Here is a 21,916-nt window from a genome sequence, read left to right on the forward strand (position 1 = left end):
ATTCAGTCGAGCATGTTGTCCACACTTCTGAGCTCCTGTTTCGTTGTGATTGAGAACCTATGCAAAGCTTCATTCTACATGCTACATTCCGCACAGAAGTTGGGACTACACCACTTCAGAACTGCACAAGGAAGAAAGATACTTAAAATCCGCCTGCATATTAAAAACTGATGGAGCAGGAAAAAAATCAAGTCTAGTCTCCCTGACACAGTTTTCGACATGAACTCCTGACCTGGAATTAGCACTTCCTGTGACTCTATATCAAGCCACATCAAAAGAATGGGAATGTCTGGAAGGAGTCAAGGAGGTGGTTGTGTTTTTTGGGGGGAGAGGGTCCATCTCTAACAGCTTATACTTCTCCCTAATTTTTTGTTCAGCTTTTGTTTTATCATGGGAGGGAGATAAAAGAAGGGAAAGAGAATGATTGGCTGGTGAAGTTGGGGAACAAATCAGAACACACACACCCTAATCTTAATGGGCTGTTTCCTTGGTGTTTCATCTGCCAGGACCCTGTTTTGCATAAGACAATGTTGTGGGAAGGTTTGCTTTGATGAAACACCAGGGACCACTAGAGGTATTACACAGAAAACTGATGCAGGGCACTGACAATGAGCGTAAGCTGGGTGTCAAGGGTTCAAATTTGGCTCATCCATTTATGTGTTAGAAATTTTACTTGTCTCTCCCCAAAAGGTTGATGCATAAAAGTCTTTGCTCACCCACTTTATCCTCAGTTCAACAGTGAGGTCAGTTAGACTGAGAGATGGGGGCTGGCTTCAGATTACCCTTTGGGCTTCATGGCCGTGTGGAAATTTGAACCTGCGTCTGGCTGATCCTAGTCCCAAATTGTAAGCTCCCTTCAAGCAAGCCATTATTGTCCCAGCCCTTTATATCTGTAAGATGCAGAAAAAGTAACAATATTGCAATTGTTGAGATATGCAAGAAAAGTGCAATATAAACACTAGCTACTGTTATTATTAATGAAGACCATGTCATCAAAACATAAAAAGAAAAAAAAACCCACAACCACCATGGATCCAGAGGGTTGAGATGGTACTATAACTGGGCATAAGAACTGCACACATCTGTGTTACTATACCAAGACCATCCACAGCAGCACATAGCAAGTATGCTATGAAGGACTCTGACAAGAAGAGAAAGTGCAATTTTTCCTCTACAAAGATAATTTTTTTTCCCCTCAGTGGGTCTGGTAGCACAAGTCATACTAAGTAATAACTGAATTCGCTTGCCTAATTCCTCACGGATTATGCTGAAAGCATACCCCATAATCCTAAGGGATGTGCTAAAGCTTTGGCTGGGACTCACTCACTCAGCAGAAATCGCTCAAGATCACTCCACACAGCACTTTACTCAGTTTTGATTTAAAGGAGCACTGACCAAACTAGGTTAGACACCAAATGTGCCATGTTGCAAGGCTATTTAGTAGGAAATGTCCTCAATGTTTATTAGCATTTTTTTTCCTTTTAGAGTTCATCACTACTGCCAAAAACACACCAGAATATGACAAAACAATTGTTTCCCTATTGGAAAGGATCTAAAAGTCAGTAGCAAAAACCCACTGTCTTAATTTTTCAGAAACATAATTGTTTCAGGCGTTGTAAATGTATTTACTGCCAAACAAGTTCTATTGATTATTAAGGTCAGAATGCTTAGAATCAGCACTGTGGTGATTAGAAATAATAAAATGGCAAGCAATGGCAATATTAAGCCAGCAGATTTTGACACAAATCATTACGTTGTACTAAGCCTAAGCATATATAACTGAAATATTCTTTCTTACCTCCCTCCATTATTTCCCTGAGTTGAATTTCAGAATGTAAACTTGCCAGGACAGGGGTTGGGTCCTCTCGTATTTTGTAAAATGTCACACAACACATTTAAAGAGCTATATTAAACAACAACAGAAAAATAATTAATTTTCTGAGAAGCAGTGGGTGCTTCCCCCCTCTTTTCTTTCTTTCTCTGCTGCCGTACTCCACATATGGTTCACTAACATCTCCCAAAAGAATCTACCAAAGAAATGTTGTCTGCCTGCAGACCATTATTTTGTTCCAGTACTAACTCTTTTTTAAATTGTCCCCCCCCCCATTTAATATTCTATTGGCTTTTCTTTTCCCATAGTGATACAATCAATGAATATAAACAATAGAATGATACAGAAATATTGACAACGGATGAGAGGTGTTCCAGTGCTAGTTCTAAATGTGCAGTCCCTTTAAACGCTCACTCCCAAAAATCTTAACATAGTCAGAGTGACAACTGACTTTCACAAGACTTGTCACATATCACTTGGAATTGGTTACGCACATACTTCATTCAAAGCAAAATTGGCTCTGAACTTATAACAAACAACAGCAACTATAACAAACAAACAAACAAACAAACAAACAAACAAACAACAACAGAACACATTGGCTTGGAACAAATTTGGCCTAACAAATTTACGGAACTTTCTTACAGCACGGACACTACACTGACCTGGCAATCCCAATTTGTGACTGAAATTTCAGTATGTTTCTATTCACTCTCCACATCACTGTCAGGATGACCTATCCCTCCCCTGTTGCCAACATACATAGAGGCAGTGCTTTTTTCCCCTGGGTGGTCGCAGGGGTATGCATACCCCTAAACATTTTGTGAATCTTTGGACTTTTGTCCATTTACTGTATTTATTTTTCTTGAGTCAAAATGAGAGTACCCCTAAACATTTTTTAGGGGGGGAAAAACACCGCATAGAGGTCACACAAAATGCAGGTTTGGTGTCCTATGCTCAAGATTCTGTCTAAATACTTGGGGAAAAAGAGGAGGATGTGGAACCAAATGACTGAGTTAAAAACCTCAAAAGTACAATTTATTCTTTTTATATTTAAATAAAACAACTGCTCACCTCAAGCCACTTAAAATATTTATTCTCACAATTTGACACTTTGGTAATCACAATTAAGTTGCTTTTGGAGATGATGAGCAGCATTCACATTCAGCAAAACTTCTTAAGAGTAGCTCAGAGTTGCTTATTTTCTCAGCTTTCCTACGAAAACATTAACCAGCAGATTCAGAAAGCTTGTGTATAAGTATTATACCAAAGCATTAAACAGAAAAGGTTAACAACGTATACCATGAAATTATGTACATCCCTGAGGATGTTCTGACACTGAAGCCAGTTATAAATGGTACTCAAGATACAAACCTCATTTACAAAATAATCCCTGCCTTACAAACAGCGCGTTTGGATTATTAAACATAAAAGAATTTAAACATCCAATTTAGTTTCAACATGCACAGTGTTTACAGTTTGCCTTTCCATCAAGTCAGGGTGGTGAAATTTCACTTATGGGTTCAATCTACAGACAATCACAAAGCATCAGAAAGTTCAAATTAATATATAAAATACAAATGATACAGAAGTATTTGCATTAGCTGTGAATTAATAGTTTCAACAGGTGCCATCTACCTGCAGCACAGCAGATTGGAACAGCAAAGCCAGAAATATCTAAAGCATCTGTAAGGCCAATAAGAATGGTCTAGAGTCCATGGGAAATGCCTTTTGGTGTTCAGCCTTTAAAGGACACCTCAAATGTTTCTCAAGACTGAATCATTTTCTTCTGTGCATCAAAGACGTATCTTTTAAAGAGAAGAGTGATATGAACAGGCTGGACTGAGTCAACCTTGCTGCTTTCATCCTCTTTTCCTGTATCTCCCTTCCCTGCCTTGGGCTTCTTCTTAGAGGTGGCAGTCAGAAGTGCCTTTGTTTCTGGCCTCACCCCATCTGAAAAGAATAAAGATACGTATTTAAAAAAGGAAAAACCTCTGGGCAAACATTTCAAAATTATTAATGTCAATCTCAAAGTAGTTTGAACGTGAGATCATCCCCGCAGGATTCCAAAGTAGGAACAGCAGTCCAGTAAATCTGGGAGAATTGGCAATTCTATCACCTCATTTCAGATCTTCATTGACTAACAGAATAAATAAATAAATCTCCTCAAAACAGGTCAGCAATGTTGCACATAAAGGTCCATTTATACACTCTAGCCTCTTTCAGAATCACTGTCTTCACCATCTGAAGGCCTAAAACTCACAAACAGCAGATGAGGTGGAAAATCTGTGTTGGGGATGTGATAAAACAAAACTCCTGTTTCCAAATACAAACAAATAAACAAGTCTGGGATGTCAGTGACAAAGCCTAGCCTTCTATCTAAAACACTAGTTTTCCAAGTGTACAAATGTCTTTGGTGAGAGATTACTCCATCAAGTGAGCAGTTTGAAGTGGCAGCATTAGATCTCCTAATATCTTAAAGACAAACAGTTCCATATTTTAAGACATTTGATGAAAAGTGAAAGAAAGAAAGAAAGAGAAAGAAAGAAAGAAAGAAAGAAAGAAAGAAAGAAAGAAAGAAAGAAAGAAAGAAAGAAAGAAAGAAAACTAATACAATTGCCTGCTTCCATTTTAGACTACTGCAGGAAATGGGTACACGGTCAAAATTGGTATACGAGTTATAATTCAGCCAGAAAATACAGTTGCCACCATTTGCCCATAACCCACACATGAGAGGGTGAATTTATAACTGTGATTCTGTATATGCCAAAGTGTATCACTACATAATCCAGAGTTTTTCCAGAAGCACAATATGAATTATTATGCTTGTCGTTTTTATACTCTCATTTTAAAGGGAAGAATGTATTTTGTAAGTTTAAACACTTTGCTGGTGAGTAAGTGTTCAGATATTATGAGTAGGAACACCTGCCCTTCTGAAGTCTTTATTTTAACTTGTCACATTGGAGACTTTTAAAGAGATATACAGGTAGTCTCATTGTAATCAAAGCAGCAGAGCAAGAGAGAATAAGTGGTGTCCAGGGCCTGCCCTTGAGTCTGAGGTCTTTTATTTCTTGAAGTGGGATAAGAGAACTCTCCTTACAAGCATATTCAGTGCCACCCAGCTGAATATTCCGAAAACGTAGTTCTTGGGCAATGAGCCAATTTCAGCTCAGGTATTTCTAACCTGCAGTGTCACATAACCTTATCTCAAACACTTAATCAGCTTCTCTCCCCTCATACTGAAATTCAGAGACAGATTCTCATATCGTGGCTCGACAAAAAGATTGAGATGCTTATGATTTACTGGAGACAGGACGTCTACAAGCACAGGTGATCTGTTCCACTGCAGACAAACTAAATGGCCATTCACAGCTGATTGTGGCGATTCAGCACCGGAAATATTTTTTGTTTCTTTCTTTCATACTTGTCAGGCAGATATATCCACCATGTGGCAGGTGCAGCATGCTGCAGCGGCCTAAAGGAATGCAGAAGCAACAGTAGTAAGGCTAGAAGTCCATTAACTTTTCTCTTTTCAGTACTTATGGCCATTTTTTCCAGGCATGGCATGGCAGAAAGCTGCCTCGTGGATTACCTGACTGAAACATAGTCATGTGAACACAATTTCCCACCTGTTAGTATTAATTTATAAATCCTGAAGCAGTTGTTAAGTTATGTGGAAACATGAATGGAGGGCTACTCAGCATTGCTTTTTTAAAAAATGTATTCACCTGAATGCTGTCTCAAGCTCCTTTGAGGAGAAACAGGATAAACAACAATATCTAAAACTTAAGTTTAAATGTACTAACCACATATCATCTGGATTCATTCACTAGAGAGCTGTGATTGCCAGTGCCTTCTTGTTGAGCCTACAATCAGTATAATGTGTGGAACTGTAAGATAGCAAGCATGGTCTGGAAAAGTACCTCTTTTAAAATTTTTTTTTCAAAATTACAGTATTTCAAGTCAGCTAGGAAGCATGATTTATGTGTACTTCTTCACATGTTACATTTTTAGGTATAAGCGGGAGATATTTCCAATGATTGAGGAAAGTGGAGGAAGTCCCGTTGAGAAAGCAGAAGTCCTTTGAAAGGGATCCTGCTAATGGAACTGGTTAGGTGAATCCCACCCACTGAAATCAACGAACCTAATTTAGTCATGTTCATTCATTTCAATGAGTCTACTCTGAGTAAAACTTGACTACTATTCATGGCTTATAAAACACAGTTTTTGGAAGCAACCATTAACCAAGTGAACCTAGTATAACTCACAAACTAAATTTGATTCCTGCCCCAATCCCTTGTTCAATGGTCTGTGAGACTATGCATAACAGGAGCTTGACCTCTTAATCTGGATGATTAAAAACGGCTTCCCAATGGTGACTAATAATTTAAGCAGTTGTCTGTTTGGAAGAGAAAGAAAAATCAGGAAAAAGAAGCTAGTCCTCACTGTGGAATTGTGTTACCTAACAGTGAATTTATTTGAAATTAGAAGAATAAATACTTCATAGTTCCTAGTTTGTAAAGAAAAGGTGATGATGTGTTCTTGAATGTCTCCTATTCATTTAAAAAGAGCTTTCTCAGGAGGGGCTTCTACGTGCCAAAACTTTAAGTATTTATAGGCATCCCCCTCATACCTGTGTTTACTTGTCGGGGAACTCTGAGTCAGAGTTCTCAAATCCGTCCCTGTAGTTATTTAAAAGTGTGTATCCACAGAGGTGTGCCATCTACATTAAGTAGAAATACTGATGTAAAACTGATGCATACTGAACAATAGCTTATGATGTGAAATGTCTGGAGCTGCCCTATGTTGTGCAATACTTTGAAAAATATTTATATACTGCTTTGCCAGGAACTCAAAATAAATTATAGCAATGAAACAGACACAGTTAAACCAACAACATAAAAAACTCACTAATCAAACTTAGACCACCACAGAAGACTTTAATCAACTTAAAAATAAAAATCTTACAGAAAGTTCTTCTTCCACTCCTCCCCAGCTCTGTTGAGAAACAAGCCAGGGTCTTGCTTGTCACCATATCCAAACATGTGCTTATGATTTGTCTAATTGGACATGAACAAACCATGAGCTTGGGCTCAAATATCCCAATAAACTGGACTTTGGCTTCCTTCCTGACAGCATGGCAGAATGGGGTAGAAACAGAATGGACATTTTTCAGCTGTGTGCTAAACCATAGTTTGTTTGTTTTAAATTATGGTTTAATGTGGCATGCAAACCAGTCTTTAATCCCTGCTGGAAAGTAGTCCTAGAGGCATGGAATGGCGATTTTAAAAGTCCTACTGTGGCTAAGCTGCAAAAATAGCAGAGGCAACAAAGCCTGTTGACTTCAATAAGCTCATGTGCTCAAGACAGGCCTTAAGGCACCAAAGCCCCAGGCTATGTGAATCAGACATTAAAGTAGAGTCGGAGTCTATGGCCTTGATTCTGCATGCTAGCGGAAGACAGTGCAAGAGCTCTCACTAGTGCAACAGGGCTCCCCCCACCATTCTCCTCCATCTCCCCTATTTCTGCTCTGGAGGGTCAGGAGAAATGCTTGCGCTGACAGAACAATAAAAAGAGCTTAACATTTAATTCCTCCCTATGCAACAGATACAGGACAGGAGGGAGAAAATCTAAACATCCAGTCAACTTTGTTTTACATGAGGAAGAGTGAGCAGAGCAGAAGTGCACAAGGCAGAAAGAAGATGTCTATTTATTTTTTAAATTTCTATACCGCTTTATATTTTTAATAAAAACTTCAAAACGGTGTACAGCCTATTAAATCAATGAAACAATAGCCAGGCAATGTTCCTCCGGCCTCATGAGGAGCCTTTTCAGTAGGGCTAGGTGAGTGTGGGCCCCGCCCCCTGGGCCAGGTGGAAAGGGCCTTGCAGGGAGCGGCCTTCACGCCTTACAGTCTAGTAAAGTAAGCTTCACAAATGTGCTCCACACCATATTATGGAGAAACAGGGTATGTGGTGTGGTGATGGTGGGGGTATGTGGGGAAAGAGCACTCCATAGTAAGCTTCCACACCTATTCAGGTAGGCAATTATCTCCAAGGCATTTTAAAGCAGGGGAGGTAGAAGAAATAGGGTAGCTTGCGAGAGCAAGTGAAATCACAGGCTTCCAGCCAAAAGCCGCTCAGGTATTACTGCTAGGTATCTAAATTACTTAATCAGATTCCATGACCCTTATTCTGCAAACAGATTAGGTGGCTGCTGGCATCATACCCTGACAAATGGCATGTGGTAGTTTCCCCTCCCCCCACTCTGGTGCCAGGAGGTCTATGGGCTGAAGAGGCTCTGTGACACCGAGTAGCACAAAGAGGGAAAGCTCAAGCAGACAGGCGGGGAGGTACAATCTAGGTTTCATCTACCTTGCTGGATTTCTCACATTACACACAATGCATACTTTACATTTTACAAGACCAAGGAAATGAAGGAAAATATATCCTTCACCGAAGAAGACATCAGCCCCTTAATAGCTGAAATGACAGATATTTTTAGATTGAGGTCTAGTTTAACTTACTTACATTAAGGGTCTAATCTCTTCTGAACAATGACTATGTAAGCTTGAATACATAGTGAGAAATCTGTTCCATTAATTAAGTGCTGCCTGTACTACTCGGATTTGTAGCAAATGTTAATAGATTTCTCTCCCTTCCTCTCTTGGACAATTACTTTATTTTGCCAACTTGCTAATGGCTTAAATTGAAAAGGTCCATGTGAGAAAGAAAGAAAGAAAAAAAGAAAGAGAATTTAGCTGCAAAGTTCTACCAGGCAACTAGCCCACATTGCTCGGAAATACCTACATATACTAATATTATTAATAGGCATGGTAGATAGCAGGAAGCTTAGCAAATTCTTCCCCACCCATTTTGCCTCAAAATGCATAAGGTGATTTCGGTTCTATTGGCATATATATTATTATACAGCAGACTAACCTGTACAGCGTTAGCAATATAAACACCATAGCTCTTACCCTATCACCACACTTGAGTAGCTTCTGCTTGCTTATGCTTCACTGCTTTCCCTCAAGGTGGTGGTGCCTAAGCTTTGCACCAACATGAAACCACATCACAGCTCTGAGCTGCAGGTTGTAACAGCAGACACACAACTCCTGCATCACGTTCTTGTGTGCTCCTTTCTAGGAGTAATTCTTATGCCCTCTACAGCACATCACTCACAATTTGTAATGCTCCTCTTGCTTCCTGCCACGTTGAAAAAAGAGAGGCAAACATGGCCGGCTCCTTTGTGGCAAATGCCATTTTTGCTCTGAAGGTGGGAGGAAGGAGCCACCCTACTCCTAGGATCCTGGTTAGTATCTATTTCACAGCATATTAAGGTGTTATCTTTGCAGCTTTAAATGTGAAATAGAAACCCTGTGGTGCTGGAGGAATTCTAAGCTAGGGCAGGCAATGCCAAAGTGGGGCCCCACAGATACTGCTGGACTTCAACTACCATCAGCTTCAGCCAGTGGTCAGGACCAATGGGAGCCATAGTCTGTACCATATGGAGGGCACCAAGTTGGCTATTCATGATACAGGGGGAGAAGTTTCATCACTGCTGTTCAAGTTGCACAACACTTTCCTAACATACAGCTTTGGTTCCTTTAACTCTTTTCTGAAAATAAATTGTAGCCCAGATTTTTATAATTGCAATGCAAATTTTCATCTTCAGCACGAGTGTGCAACTGAATATAAACATATGCAACCAGAGTAATTTGGTATTCAAATTACACACAACAAAACATGGGCTTTTATTTCTTCAGGGAATCAACTGCAAAAAAATGGCAGAGGTTGTTTTTAATAATTCTTCTCTTCCATCATCTAGCGCTTGATATTTTGTATCTCCCTAATCAGGACTAGCCAGAAGAACCCAAGGGCTACTAAAACTGGGCCTCTAAATTCCCTTGATGCTTTACTGGACGGGGTCGTTTTGCCCCTAATTCAGCATCTGCCTACGAGGGTCATATATATGCTTTGCCTAGGCAAAACAGTTTTATTACCTCCAAACCTTCTCATGGTAATGTTCTGTATTCATGAATTAACTAGACAATGCTAAAAAGGGGGAGAAGTTGAACCTCACTTTTCTGCTGTCATAAAGAACTGGCAAACTGTTATTTCCATTCACTGAACAAACCCTGAAAGGGTATAATCAGAGGTCAGTGGCTCCCATATGTAGGTTAACATTTATTCTGTTCCACCCATTAGGATGTAATTTTTATTTGGAGACTAAGCACCATTTGATTCTCTTTCTGCAGACAGCATTCATTATATCTCTCATTACTTCACTTTATACATAAAAAAACTTTTCTCCACTTCAATCCTGATTAAGCTTCAGGGGCCTGAATCACACAACACATTAAGCCAAACCTTGGCTTACTTCAGAACAAAAATTATTAGGGAGCAGCAAAGTGGCTGCAAACCAGGAGCCCCCATGTTTGCGTGGATCCAGCAAGCCATAGTTTGGCTTGTTATGCCATGCCAACCAGGCAATTGAGACAATTCAGATAAAATACTGGTCCTCTTTTTACCCATCATTCAAGAGGTTGAGAATATACTCAGGATATACTCCCTCCCTTGCAGCATCTCTCATCACTTTTAATCGTATCTGAGGACCCATAGTGAACCTTCACCAAGATTTGAAACCAAGATATGCATTAAATGCATTAAGGTGGCAGAGGGGTAATTCATTCTGGAGAGAAGAGGGAGTGCATTACATTGTGACCCCAGTCCCAATCGCTCAGCTGTGCTAAAAAAAGGCAGGACTGCCCAACTTGTGACCCATTCCCCTCCAAGACAAATGCAACATACAAGGTATGTATTATGATGACTTGTCAAGTGCTCGACAACACCTCTGTTTCAGGGATTCTAGACAGGCAGCAGAAACTGGAGGTTTAATGAGTCTCTGGCAAGCTGTAAGACATGGCTGATTAGCTGTGCTCAGCCTGGCAGGTCACAAATTGTGCAGGCCTGGTGAAGACAGTTTCCATCTGAATCAACCCATTGTGGGCTGGGGAATGAGGGATGGGGAGGGAGGAGGAAGGAGTTAGAATATCCACCCTGAAATGAGTAACTCCCTCCCATTCATTGGATAGAAAGGCTGTTCATTAATATCTGATTTCCACTCATCAATATCTGCAGTGTTTTAACCATGTTTTCCAGCTTCAGTTTATCAATTTCCTAAGACAACCTCTCTCCTTCCATCCTAACACTGGTTTCCCTACAGCTTCCTGGGATGCCATACATGTTTCCTAAACTGACCATGACTCCTTATGAAGTCCTATCTTTCACCTCTCTTTCCTGTCCCACTTGGTGCTTTATATCAGCCAAGCTTTTAAAGGAAAGGATTGCCCCCTCCCCTTTTAAAGGTTGAACAAACAAAAAACGCTGAGTTTGTGGAAAAATTGTAGAAAGTTGACCTCTACTTACTGGGAGGAGAAGTAAGACAATCCAATATCTTTTCTGTGCCTGCCTAGGTTGAGAAGGGGATAACAGCCAAGCCACTAGCTAATCAGAATATTGTGAACAGGTGCCATAATATATGTAAGGACTGAGCTTTTGCAGAGAGAGAGAGAGAGGATAAATTTATACAGCTGAGCTCCAAACCCACAAAGAGAAGTCTGTGCACTGACCGTATTAAGTATCAGAAAATGAAAAGTGCCAGTTTCGAATGTGATGACAGTTGCACTCAAACACAGATTCAAACTACCCATCAAGAGCCCCATTTCAAGAGCTCCTTTTATGTCAAATGATCTCCAAGCAAATAGGTTGAAAAACTCAATGAACACTGTTAGCGCTGGTGTATCACAAATATTTCAGCATCAGCATACAGTGTGTACTGGATTGTAGACACCTACAGCATGAAGAGATACAAGGTGCATACCCAGTACACAAAAATTCAAAGGGAGGGAACTGACACCCATGTAATACCAGTGGAAACGTCATGTTTTAAATGTCTCTCTTGAAAGCCCTATGCACAACGGCAATCATACACGAAAAAGCACTAGGTCCAGCACTTCTGGTTCATCAAGGAATCACAGAACCAGTCCAAAGATAGTTTGCTCTCCTTTTCTCTTAAAATAACCTGTCTTAGGGTAAGTCTCAACTATTACTTGCCTGCTCAACTTGAAAATATCCATAAGAGGAGATTCTACAACCTTATATTCAGATTATTAAACTGATCATTAGCCATGCTTCCTTCATACCTAGTTTGGAAAGTTAGTACAAAATGAATGATGTGGACAGCAGCATCTAAACTAATCTATCAAGTCCTGGTTCAGGCACAACTAATCCTGGTGATATTCAAACTCAGGGAATAGTAGTCTATCGAAATTACATTTAATGAGAGCAAGCCAACTTCAAACTGTGGTTTCAGATCCTGGCTTGTTCTCACTTATAGTAATTTAAACAAACCGCATTTCCCTTAGTTTGGACAGCACAGGAACTATGGCTGGTTTAAAACCAGAAGTGGGTGTTTTCAGGCTTCTCTGGTGCGTGAAAGAGGAAGGGAAGAGGAGCATGTGAGTCACTCATACAGTGGGAAACCATGGTTGACTGTTATACCTGAATCAGACCAATGTGTGGCTAATGCACACAGGCACACCACAATATTTAGTTATATGTATATCCCTGCAGCTGGAAGCCATTCTATTGTTTCTGAGGGCTACTTCACAACAGCAGTAATATTTAACACCATCAACACTGTGCTAGGGGCTGTGCAACATACAATTGACATGATGCCTATTCAGGCAGCTCTGTCTCCCTGCCCTTAGTTATATCAATGGCAGTAAGAGAAACAGGCTTATCATAATCCCTACACAGACCCTGCAGTCTTGCAGAGACAGGACTTAGGCCTTCATATCACACCATGGTAATCGGCTGAACAGCAGAGCCCTCTTTACGCTAACTGCTTAGCACCACTTTGCATTGGGGCTATTGTCGCCGTAATGTGCCCATTGCTCTCTCTAGTTTAGACATGCTCACCAGTGTCAGGAAACTCTAAAGCCTGTTCTTGATTTGCTGCCAGCATCTACACAAGGCATTATCTGACTCCTTTCTGGAATTCAGAGTCATGTTACTTATTGGAGGTTCGCGAGGAATGTTGCCATCCCTCACTATTGTAAGTGGGATGCCCAATTAACTTCCTTTGTACACTCTGGCTGGAAGAACTCTGCCAACAGCAGCTTCTTGCTTCCCATCTGCATTCATATGTGACAGGAAACTGACTGAGGAGCATAAAACTCATTAATAAAACAATTTTGATACTGGAAGTAATAATTATGGGAGGCAAAGGCACTGCTTTCAAATGGGAGAAAAAAAAACTTTCATGCCTCTTTCTCCCTCTCCCTCTCCCTAAGGGAGAGAGAAAACTGAACAAATCCAAAAAGAAGGGTTAGAAAGAGTCCTCATTTACAATGGATTATTCACAGCCATTTTCCAGTTACAGGATTTCCTTAAAATGAACTCTAACAACCTTAACCCTCTGTCCAGTCAGGAACGAGTAAGTCAGCCCTATAGGAGCTGATTAAATTGAGAACTGGAATCCTTGAAACCTTAGGTGGGAAGTTTCCTCCTATACCCCAGAAAGGGGTCAGGTGGGGAAAGTGTAGTCAAGTGGCTGAAAACTCCTACCTGTAATTGCAACAAGAGGGAAAGGAGAATCATGTAGTACTGCTATCTGAACATAGCAACACAAATAACTCAGCATCACCTTAGATGTTTAGAAGCCTCAGCCCGTTTTAGCACCAACATTTACAACACTGCATACGGACCTCATTTGAATGCTGCAAATATTCTGAAGAACTGAAAATTTCAATTGATATTCTATTCTGATTCAAATAGGCTCAATTCAGATGTCATATTTCACAATCTCTAAACCCAACTCAGTTTTTATACCCCTGCCCATCCATGAATGAGGAAGGTCCAAGCATATAATGCAATATTTTTATCTTCCCTGAAGAATTTCCAAACTCATTCTAAGAAAGGCGTTGCTCTCTCAGAATCAGGATTTAGCCTGAGCTTCTCCTGAGCAGAGGAGAGTGATTTTTTTCCATCTGCCTTCTTGTTAAGATTATGAATACGGATAAAAATGGGAGCTACTACTATCATTCCCAGCCTGAGAAATTCAGTGTGTGTGTTTGTGCATGTGTGTGTATTACTGCTCTATGTATACAAACGATGTATCTGGACCCTGCTATTCACATGAAACCTACTTCTAATGACTTGATATCTTTTTACCTCAGATTCATGTCCTCTTTTTTCCAGAGTATTCAAAACATTTTAGTTATGGAGATAAATCACAAATAAGAAGTTGTTATTATACATATAAGACTATCCCAAGAACTGAATTTGGGGCATTTATACACAGTAGTTGCTAGACTGAGGGGAAATTCTCATATAAGAACTTTTGGTTCAAAGTGTGCGCGGGGGGGGGGGGGGCGTTCCTTGAAACCAGCACTATCAGGTCTTACTCTGGCAAATCACTGCCATTTCTCCCAGGATTTTTCCCTAAAAGGAGGGCAATAAGTACTGCCCTCACTCTGCTTGTGTTCAAGTGATGCACCCATGAAGGGTGGGGGTAACGGTGAGGTGGGGGTTTGCCAACCACCAGGTGACCGGTGGGGTGGGAAGATCTTGCTCAAAATAAGTTTCTCATTGAGACTAGATATATGTAAAATTAGTAGAGCAGAGTTTTAAACAGGGCATAGTGGTTGAACTGAGATTTATAGTTGAAATTCGGCATCAAGGGTACATTTACTTTCAATTTGATTGCTCAAGGACAATATAATATTGAATTGTCTTCTACACCTTGCCTGGCACTTTGAAAACAAGTGCACCAGCTGAACTTTGCGTCATTCTTGAAACACAGCATGTTGTCCAGAAAGTGCCTACCAACATTATTTCTGATGAATCAGCTAGGCTGCTTTTCACATCTTCCTTGGCCCCTTTTGAACAGGTGTGGTTCGGGAGACGGTCAAGTTGGGGCTCATTCTTGAACTGCAACATGCTATCCTGAATGTGCACATTGGCTTTATTCCAAATATCATTTAAACTTGAAATACAGAATTGTGCCCCGATTATGCATACCAGCTCTCATTCCAGTAGCTCAACATTCAACAGGATTATCACATTATAAACAACCTGACAAATGGAATGCTGAACGGGCAGTAATTGAACCAAAGGAATCATCTGGCTTTGACAAATATGACAGTGTATGCCGACAAAAACAACGAGAAGTAAAAGAAGTATACGACTTTTGGGTGAGTTTATGAAAGCAACATTTGAAAATGGTAGCATATAAGAATATCACTCAAGGTGCAAAGGGAAGAGAAATCAAGGGTTGCATTCAACTAATATTGCTCAGAGTTCACCAGTTGGCAATAATGGCCATGACTAAAGTAGGTCCATGAATTTTGATAAGTCTACTTTGTATTCAAGTTAGTTGAGTACAACCCCAATAATTATTTGCCTCTGTAACAACAACAACAACAACAATATTTTTTAAATTTATACCCTACGCACCTGGCTGGGTTTCTCCAGCTACTCTAGGCAGTTCCCAACAGAATATTAATAATAAAAAAGCGACATCAAACATTAAAAACTTTCCTAAACAGGGCTGCCTTCAGATGTCTTCTAAAAGTCAGATAGTTGTTTATTTCCTTGACATCTAATGGGAGGGTGTTCCACAGGGCGGGCGCCCCTACCAAGAAGGCTTCCATTATTGTGGTAGAAGCCATATCAACGAAACCTATGGTGTTGGACTGCACCACTTCGCTCTAGTGCACCCCTGCACGGTGGGTTGCCCAGTGGAAAGGGCTGTCCTGTCTATTTTTCTCTCCCACTGTGTGCTACCACTCACATATCTGTCACCTAGGGTTAGGGCAGCCCAACCAATTGCCGGACCGCAACTCACTTCAAACAAAGCTGCTTAACACCTTGGGGCAATTGGGAGATGGGGTATTAGGCAGCAGTCCTTCCTCAGCTTGTGTACTGGGATCTTGGCTTCTCCACCTGAACATGATGGGACGTAAGAGACACTGGGAAGTCTTAAAGTGGGGCTGAGCTCAGAGTTGCACTACACCTTCCACTTCAGTTTTGTCCTGTCTCAGGTGAAGCTCCCTGAAGTGTTTTTGGGAACAGCTGATTTGGGGCTGCAAGGGAGGGGAGAGGGAAGAGAAAGATTAATACATTCTTTTTGTTGTGGACAGAGTTGCCGTTCTTCACCGGGATAGTGGATATTTATTACTATTTAGTATCCTTATGCTTTCCAGTAACTAAAGTTGCCATCCTATGGGCATCTATATTGAAGTAATTTCTATAAACACAGTAGGAGTTACTTCTGAGTGTCGTATAGAATTTCCTATACCTGATTCTCCCTCTCTGCAGGGAGTCTCTGAAGCTAGGCTGGATGATCCCTAGCTGGCAAGATCTTTTGCCTGGCTATGCAAAGCGTTTGTCAGACAAAGAAGCCAGTTATTCTTCTCCTGCTCAGATTTCAATATGAATTGGAGAATTTAGGGATTTGTAAAGCTTGCCTCTCCTTTGAGGCAGGTTTTAAGGAGCCCCCAAAGTTCTCCTGAGCCTGGTTCAGGAGAACTTCAGCAGCATCTCTAATGCTGTGGAAAGGAGGGGGGAGGTGATGAAAATAAAGTAATGAAAATATTTAGTTGCCCACCAACTCCTAGATTCGTGGTGCACTAGAAACACACACAATTTCCTCCCTTGAAGCATTTCACTAGGACGGAAAGCACAGCTGTTTATATTTGTGGTGGCTTTAAGGATGCAAAATCCTCTTGTACAAATTCTTGCTTCAACTGCACTGCTAGAACAGAATTTTTTCTGTGCTTCTGGTTATTACAGAAAGAGTTCTCTTTCTTGATGAAAAAGACAGAAGCTGTCTGAGAGCAGGGGAACAGCTTAGGTAAATTCTGGCCAAAGCTGTGTTTGGAAAATCCTCACATCAAGAAGGGATACAACTCTTTCATGCTCAGTGCCAATTCTACACAATAGAACTCTCCAGCAGTCCTTAAAGGCACATTTGTATCTTGGCTTTCAGTGCTAGCAATCAAGAAAGAATGCAAGAAAACACAACTGTTTCCCAAGCACTGTTTGCTGGTGCCATAATTAATGTAATCAAACAATTCCACAAATTGCTTCCAATTGCTGGCGTCACTTTCATGTGCAGAGCCAGACTTTCAAAGAAGGGCCCTTCTTTCCCCTAAACCCTTACAGTGGGAACAAGGCTTTGCTAAACAGTTTAGGATAATTTGTACTGTAACTAGTCCCCAGGCACCCTTGACACAATTTCAATTGCCATCTAATTTTCCTGTGTAATTGAAAGGCAGCTACTATGTTTAAATAATTACAACACTAAACAGTTCAGAGAGGTCAGTTCAGAAGTTCCCATAACAGAAGTGGTAGTCTTTGGGAAGAGTAGTTTTCAGCAGGCTCAGCTGTAGATGGTATACTATTATTATTTTCTTCAATTAAAGGTGGCAACTTTGGTTCAATCCCTTACTTTCATATACTGCACATTAACAGAGCTTAGATTTCAAGGTTTACAAAGGCAAAAGACAGAGGGGAGAACATTAAAAAGTTTACAAACAATAAGAAGACTCCTGCTTGGCACACCACCTCTTTCTCTGTCCAAAGTCTCAAGACAGGGGAAAGGATGGTATATATATATATATATATATATATATATATATATATATATATATATATATATATATAAATGACATGCTAATTTTCTAAGTGAAGAGGGGATTCTTTAGCCATTGGGAAGATTTCATTTGAATACATAACTTCTTCCCTGCAGCTATCATAGGAAACAGCATACCTTTTGATTTTCCTGGGTATATAAACTGTATATAATAATAAATAATAATAATAATAATAATAATAATAATAATAATAATAATAATAATAATAATGATAATATACCCCATGTACTAATATGCCTCAGCCACGCTGAGCAGCTTCCAACATAATATAAAAATACAGTGAGACATCAAACATTAATAGATATAATAGATAAAAGAATCTACAGCAATTGCCCACACCTGTAAAAAGTGCTGAAGTATGCACTTCTTCACCTGTACCAGTTTAAAAAAGTAAAGCATGCAGGGGAAAGATGATCCAGTTTCTTAAAATGTAGAGCATCACCATTCAATAGAATAGATGAAATAAAATAATGCATGTCAAAACAATGATTTTGAACCATACTGTGCAATTATCAAATCTCAAGTATACAACTAAAATAAAGTGTTTAACTTGCAAAGCTATTGAGCCCAGATGCTACCTACTGGCTGAGCTCAAAAAAACCCCCGGTGTGGCTGATATCCAGCTTATTAGGAGAAGAGCTTATCAATCCTAGGAAAGATGGGAAGACAAAACAACAGAGCTGGCTTGCATAGGCCCCAATGACCTTGCATTAGCTGCTTTCATGTCCTTGGCATTAAAAAGTCTTCAGAGCACAGACCTTGGTGGGTTAGAAGAAGCTAAGCACGTAGAACAGGTGGTATTGCAAGTATCTGCAAAGAACAGAACAACATGGGATCTGTGGCTCACAGTCTTCCTGTTCATTAAGAGTCCAGCACTAGATAAATCAGGGTCTCTAGTTCACTGTTAGCTGAAACATTAGGACGCATCCCAAGTGCTCCATGTAATCCTGGTGGGGAACAACAATGGAAAGTTTTTAAAGAGGTTAGGCTTTATCAGACATAATTAGTTTCCATTATCTCAGGGATGGCGTTCATTTGTTGCCACTCTTCAGTGCCTGCTTGCTGATCGGAGGGCTGCAGTTAAAAGCAAGGGTGACCTTGGGTTGGCTTTTTTTTTTTCTTTTATTTAAGATCAACTATCACCTCTGTCTTTGACATATTTTTGTCAAAAAAGATAGATTAGCAAGAAAAATGTTGATAGTGAAACAATGATGGGACCTCAAAGCTATATTATTTGTCTTTTATACAGTGAATCTACAGTTCTTTTATACATATAAAAAATAACAACTTTGGGGGGCAAATACAAAATTGCCTAAAGGAATCCCTTAGTAATGTATGAAAATTCACATTCTCGGAAAGCACTATGAGACAAATGGGAAGTGAAAGTTCCAGTGAACACTTTCTATTGCCAATGGTGACAATTGGCCAATATTTGCACTCTACAGTGTGGAAAGGGATAATCAACGGTGTCTCTGAAAATTTTTACACATCACTTGGGAAGACAGGCAAACTAGTATCAGTGTACCGGAAGAAGCAAAGATCAAAAGTGTTGAAGCAATGACTCTTCAACATCAACTTTGTTGGACTGGTCATGTTGTGCAGATGCCTGATGATTGTCTTCCAAAGCAACTACTCTATTCTGAACTTAAAAATGGAAAGCGTAATGCTGGGGGTCAACAAAAGAGCTTTAAAGACTGTCTCAATGCAAATCTAAAAAAAATGTATTATAAACACTGACAACTGGGAAACACTGGCCTGCGAGCACTCCAATTGGAGAACAGCCTTTACCAAAGGTGTAATGGGCTTTGAAGACACTCGAACTCAGGACACAAGGGAGAAACGTGCTAGGAGGAAAGCATGCTTGGCAAATCCACACCGTGATCAACTCCCACCCGGAAACCAATGTCCCCACTGTGGAAGGACGTGTGCATCCAGAATTGGCCTCCACAGTCACTTATGGACTCATTGTTAAAACTGTATTTATGGAAGACAATTATACTCAGCAACGAGTGATCGCCAAAGAAGAAGAATGTGTGGAATTAAACATAGCACTAAGTGGGGCATACACAAAGGGAACAAGGTATACTCCAATCTCTCCCTAAGCCCTTTAACCTGTTTTGGAGGTCCCCGAATGTTCCAGAACAGATTTAAGGGGTGTGGGAGAGAATCTTATTGAGAATCTAACTATGACTATAACTTCCCCCCATTTGGCAGAAACAGATTAAATCTGTAGGCACAGGGACTACTCCAGGGTGAATCAAGACTCTTAAATTACAGACAAATAAGTCCAGGGGCTTTTGTGGAGAAGCAAAAGGGATACACTTTCCTCCCTGATCTGTATTAGGGCAATATCTGTAATAGACCAACTAAAGCTCCAGAATCCATATTAGTTTGTACATTTTTTAAAACAGCAGGTTCACAGGAGTCTTTTCTGGTGTTGTGAGGGACATTTTCCAATAGCCATTATAAGGTGAAGCTGCCCTTAATACTAACTGTGGAGTGCTTTTTCCAAGCAGAGGAGTAGACTCTTTTAAAAAAAGAAAGAATTAAATTAAGCTTTTACTTAAAAAAACTAATTTTCCACTGCTCTGCCGTAACAAAAAACAAAAACCTATCCAGAGCTCTGTAGGCAGGATTTACATAGCCTCACTTCTTATGAAGCCTATGGCCCTAGAGAGAAACAGAGAAAAACACAGTGTACAGAAAAGTAGAATCACCCCATTTTGCCTTGTTGTTGAGCCCCAACACATAGTAGTTGCACACAGCTATTAGCTGGAGTAACATAAAATGAAACAAGCGCACAACTGTCTCCATCTAATGGGGGGTGGGGAATTGGATAATATCTATGAATACTCTCGTCCCTTCCAAGCACATCCCAGTTATACAGCAGCAGTTGCTTGTCAGCATTGCCTTCCAAGTTGACCCCAACACCATAGAGACTTACAGCAAGGTGTTCCTCTGTTCTCCATTAAGGTGAGACCAATTCAACAGTGCAAAGGGCTAAACTGTCATCAGGGAAGTGTAATAAAAAGGCAGAGGGGAGGGAAACAGTACAAAAGCTCTTACAACACCAGTGTGTGTGTTTTTGTGAGGGGGGCAGATTCAGGCTGGCAGATCTGACACAGGATCAAAAGCCAATTTGTTACAAAGCAACTCCCAATCAAAGGGCTAAATTTGTGGGCTGGTAATCCTACCACCTTGCTTGAAACTCTTGATGCAGAGTAGGCACCACAGAAGCCAGCTAAGCTGGCCCAACTCTGCAGACTTATCTGGAGGCATCTGCTGCTTGGAGCTGGTTCAGGGTTTAAGTTGGGCGATATTCATCTTCCCCTGGGCTGCCGTTTTAAAGCAATCCTGAACAATGGGACTCCGGAATAAAGAACATTTAATTTTTATATTATTATTTTTTTTACACTTCTAGGCAAGGGCCTTTAATGCGATTAGGAGAAGGGGGGGAGGAGAAGGCTGGATAGCAGCCTTTTCTTTTTATATGTTATGTATATTGTGTGTAAACAAATATGCAATTTGCTTTAAAAAGATAAGGTGATTAAATTTTTATCAGACTTGTACTCTGTTGTCACCACAACAAAGAGAATTAGGAAGAGGAAAGAAAGGCTTTTTTATTTGAATTGTGCTCTTACCAGAGGTTCTCCACAACACAGCTATAAAGCCACTCAATGTTCTCCAAACAGGCCCTTTGATTGCATTTTATTCAACTTGTTTGCATTTGGAGCAATCGAAAGGAAAAGAACGCTCCACATTTTGATGTCTTAATGTTCCTTAATACCTTCTTTAATTTATATTAAGCTTCTTAACTAGGGTGAGGAATTCTTCAAAAACAATAAAGACCTAGTGCAGAAATCTTTCACACACCATGAAAATTGAAATTATAATATATTCATGGGTGCTTTTTTGTTATATAAAAAACACAACCAGTATTTTGAAGAAAGATTGAAAACACACACAAGCACACGCACACACATACACAAAAATCCTGAAGTTACATGAAAATGTCTTGATCCACAGAAGTAGATGAAAGTTTAAACTAATTATTACATGACAAATAAGGTATTGGGAAAGGATGAATGAAGTATGCCACAAGAACACATTAAACACTACAAAGTTTTCAGTCTAAATATCCTATGAATTCATTCCCTATAACTTTCGACTATAAAGAGATCAGGAATCTTTTGTTGCACGCTGAAGCAGCCTGACAATTTGCTAGTGTACCCCTCACAATAAGTCCTATTGCGCCTTGTTTCTATTCCTAAAATGGACTTTTAAAACTTCTGAAGTTTCCATAACATAGTGCCCTATTTATATCTTGTAGGTTGAGCCAAACCCAACAGCGTGCTTTTAAT

At 40.1% G+C, this 21,916-nt stretch overlaps 1 protein-coding gene across 2 annotated transcripts in view; it reads right to left on the bottom strand.

Annotated features, from left to right (window-relative positions):
• Window positions 1-2,906: 2,906 nt before the first annotated feature.
• Window positions 2,907-21,916, bottom strand: part of EEFSEC (eukaryotic elongation factor, selenocysteine-tRNA specific) — a 170,053-nt gene continuing 151,043 nt past the window's right edge. The window contains exons 8-9 of one of the 2 annotated variants that reach the window (XM_081900476.1): window positions 5,638-5,697; window positions 3,683-3,784 (exon numbers count right to left, since the gene is read on the bottom strand). In XM_081900476.1, the coding sequence (XP_081756602.1) occupies window positions 5,654-5,697 (44 nt within the window). In that variant the 3' untranslated portion in view covers window positions 3,683-3,784; window positions 5,638-5,653. Of the gene's footprint in view, window positions 3,785-5,637; window positions 5,698-21,916 lie in introns of both variants that reach the window. The other variant, XM_081900475.1, reaches the window with a different exon arrangement.

The sequence above is a fragment of the Podarcis melisellensis genome (assembly GCF_964234715.1).
Source record: "Podarcis melisellensis genome assembly, chromosome: 2".
Taxonomy (NCBI): Eukaryota; Metazoa; Chordata; class Lepidosauria; order Squamata; family Lacertidae; genus Podarcis; species Podarcis melisellensis.